Consider the following 3541-nt stretch of genomic DNA (forward strand, 5'->3'; position numbering starts at 1 on the left):
TCCTCTCCTCCCCGCCCCCTTCCCTCTCCTCCCTGCATGCCTCTAGCTCTAGCGTGTACCACATCCCCTCCATTGCTCTCCCTTGACTGAGTCCGCCGGGCCCGGGCCACCGACCCGGCCCTCTGGTTTTACACTGAGATTAAATTTTTTTGGTCGAGCCTTATTGTTTTGGCCTCTTTTTTTCCTTTGGTGTGCAAGCGCCATGCTTGTCGTCCCCCTATCGCTCCTCCTCCTCCGCCCCTACTGCCGCTGTCCGCCAGCACTCCCGCCCCTCTCCAGACCTGCTTCTTGTAGCACGTGCTAACATGGTTCTTCCCGCCTCTGCTCGTGATGGGGCTGCTATGGTCGTGTCGAGGAGGGAAAGGGGGACGTGCTGTTAACATTGCCCGTGACTGTGCTGCGGGTCAGACAGTGTTGCCTGAGAGGAGGAATGGTGAAATGTGCGTGGGTAGTGGGGCTTGATCAGAAAAGATGAAATAATGCCGGTGAAGATGCGTGATTGCAAACAAAACTCAGGACCTGGTGCTCGGAAGAAAAGTTGTGTGTGTAGATTGTTAGGTTTTCCAATCCTGGACAATTTGTGTCATGAGATGCTCGTAGTTACCGATAGATGATAGAAGACAAGCTTACCAGCTTGATGTCAGTTGCCATGTTGACATTCTGCTGTCTTTCTGCAGCATTCTTTGCCCCCGCCTTTGTCTCGCGATCAATTTTGATTGAATTTGAGAGGAGGGGCGTTGAACCCATACAGTACTAAGAGCACGCTGACTCGTTTCTCTCCAGCATGTTCAAGGTCAAGCTCTTCTGCGATAGAGACTCTCTCAAACCACGGCAAGAAGTCGAGTGCTCGGACGAGGCTCTGAGCTGCTCCACTACCCCTGACTCCTCCCTGGACCCGACGGTCAACCCGGATGGCCTCCGCCATGCTCACAAACGCGGCCCCAAGGGACTTGTGAACCAGAGCAGCCGGCGAGACTTCTCGGAGCTCCCCTTCGATGACTCGGCGGCAGCTGAGTGCCTGCTGGACCTCAGCAGCAGCGAGCAGGACATGAGCGACAGCGAACAAGAGGCTGGCAGGCAGGGGGAGTTGTGGCTGCCGGAGGGAGGGCTGTACGAGGCCCTTTATAACGGCATCACGACGCAGAGCTCGGTAGAGTACATGAAGGATGCATGAGTTGGAGGATGATATTGTTGGACCTTGGATGTTCTTTCTTGACGATGTCAAGTTCGACATGTTTGTTTCATGTTGTTGTTCGCAATGACTCCGATGTCATCAGTTGTCTAACCAGTTCCGGTGTTGCAGGAGAAACGCAAAGAACACCCGGGTGAGATTGCCATAGAAGGACTGATGGAGCTCTGGGAATCCGTGGAGAACGACAGGATCATTCAGGAACTTTGCCAAGCTGCAAGCGTTGCAGCCGACGGCTGCTTGGAACATGATCAGAAGGACTAATGAGAGACGTGAAATATCCATGAATGTTGTATAGCGAGTGAACCGTTGATGTGTGATAAAAATAAGTCATTTTCATTCTTGCAAACTCGCATCCCACAGCAACTGGGGATTGAGTGAACAGCTTGTTCCTCTCGTAGATACGGGAAACAGCAGTGTCCTGTCTCAGCTCGTCTACTTGAAGTTCATGATGCGGGTGAACTTGGCTGGATCTAGTGAGGCTCCTCCAACCAAGCAACCTGGTAAGAACTATCACCACACCTTGATGGCACCGCCACCATGTCCCTCACCATCGATGTCAGGCTTGGACATGAGCTCGTCGACAGAGTCAGGGGTAACTGATCCACCGTACTGCAAGCCAAGTGTCAGGTCTCAAGGTGCATAGCGGCAAGACCTCACCTGGATTCTAATTGTGTCAGCAGTTTCCTGGTCGTACATGTTTGCTAGCCATCCCCTGATAAACTTATGAACATCCTGTGAAGAATCATCAGGTGAGAAAACCAACAAGAGATTCGCATAAATGCAAAAGAGGAGAGAGGCAAACGAACAGAGGGGCAATCTAGTGCTGCGAAGGAGGAGGGAACAAGATCAAGAGGTAAACAGGAAGACAAGAAGGGACAGAAGGGGAGGAGAAACTGAAAAAGATAACCAACCTGTGCCACGCTGGCATCGCAAACGAGTCCAGTTCCGATGGCCCAGACTGGTTCATATGCTATGGTGACTTTCTTTGCATCCTCCTTGGACACACCCTTCAATCCCTTCGCTAGCTGATAGAAGCTTCAGTGAGCGACAAATAACATTCTTCAGTGCAACGTGAAACACCTGTATAGCACAGATCTGGGTGTTCAATCCACTTTCATACTCTTCCTAAAAATCCAAGAAAGTAAGACTCTCTCATAGTCACACATCGCCCTCCTCTTGCCTTGGTCTCCCCAACGCACAAGATAGGCAGCATGTTGTCGGCAAGGACCTTGTGGATCTGCCATGGGTGGTCACGAGCTTCACCGGCCCCGCAGAATTCATCTCACGATCTGGTTGACCATCTCGTCCGTCTGATGGAAGACAGTACGACGCTCACTATGGCCAACAATGACATGCTTTGCTCCAACGCTCTGCCAATGAGAAATTTCACTATCCGCCTCCACGTCAGCACTGCAGCCCTCTCACCCTGATCATAGAGGTGGAGGTGGCCCCCGTGTATGCTCCCTTCTGCTCAAAGTAGCAGGCCTGAGCCCCAAGATCGATTCCTCCCTTGTCCAGGTGAGGCTTGCAAGCTGCCAAGAACGGGTGGGGAGTGCAGATAGCTACTTGAGCCTTAGAGCTCCCCTTGCCGTCCGCGATGGCCTTCGCCAGGCTGATGGCCTGAGAGTAGAGGGTCAAACATGGAATCATTTGCATCGATGACGACCTCTTCCACTGAGGTAGGATTCATCTTCCAATTCCCCGCAATGAAAGGAACGCGAGCGGCCATGGTCAGGTCCAAGGGAGTGGACGCAGCACGGAGCGATGGCGCCTTGTTGCCCCCCTTGCCCGCAAGAGGGCCAAACGAGGGCGCAAAGCCATACGCTACCGCGGGCGATGCTACTAAGAGAAAGTACTTCATGCTCCACATCCTGTTTAGGCCTGCGACCAACTGTCAATCCCAACGCCTCTTGTTTCATCCAGATGGTCGAAAATGCATATTTGGCCAGCAGTGTTTGTGTAATCATGTTGAAGAAGCGTTTTGGGATTACTATTCATCCTATAAAAGTGAAGGATGCTGATCTGTCTCTGAAAATGCTTTCTGTTCAGTTCTTTACAAAGATCCTCCTAAACCAGTGTAAAGTGCCAGAAAACTCTCTCACTACCCCACATTCGTCAAAATCATTCGCAAGAAAGCAGCTTAATGTCAACCATGATTGTTCGGTACGAACATGCTCGATCCTGACCATCTCATGGCTGATTCCATCTTTCGCCACCCCCATCCCCATTCCCTATCCCCCACTATCTTGTGCCAGCATGCAGCGGCCGCGGCGCTTACAACTACCCCACCCACAAAGCCAAAAGATAATAAGTCTAAAATAACCCGGTAGTCACCTAAAGGCATTAAGT

General features: G+C 51.7%; 2 protein-coding genes across 2 annotated transcripts; one reads left to right on the top strand and one right to left on the bottom strand.

Moving 5' to 3' along the window:
* Positions 1 to 784: 784 nt before the first annotated feature.
* Positions 785 to 1174, top strand: GUITHDRAFT_145480 (hypothetical protein; the record flags this gene model as incomplete). The annotated part of the gene is made up of 1 exon (XM_005823652.1): positions 785 to 1174. One exon carries the CDS (start codon positions 785 to 787, stop codon positions 1172 to 1174), a length of 390 nt encoding a protein of 129 aa, XP_005823709.1.
* Positions 1175 to 1624: 450 nt separating this feature from the next.
* Positions 1625 to 2921, bottom strand: GUITHDRAFT_158654 (hypothetical protein; the record flags this gene model as incomplete). The annotated part of the gene is made up of 9 exons (XM_005823653.1): positions 1625 to 1689; positions 1741 to 1801; positions 1850 to 1924; positions 2104 to 2217; positions 2273 to 2317; positions 2373 to 2429; positions 2479 to 2562; positions 2618 to 2812; positions 2859 to 2921. 9 exons carry the CDS (start codon positions 2919 to 2921, stop codon positions 1625 to 1627), a joined length of 759 nt encoding a protein of 252 aa, XP_005823710.1.
* Between the last annotated feature and the right edge of the window lie 620 nt (positions 2922 to 3541).

The sequence above is a fragment of the Guillardia theta genome, assembly GCF_000315625.1.
Source record: "Guillardia theta CCMP2712 unplaced genomic scaffold GUITHscaffold_104, whole genome shotgun sequence".
NCBI lineage: Eukaryota > Cryptophyceae > Pyrenomonadales > Geminigeraceae > Guillardia > Guillardia theta.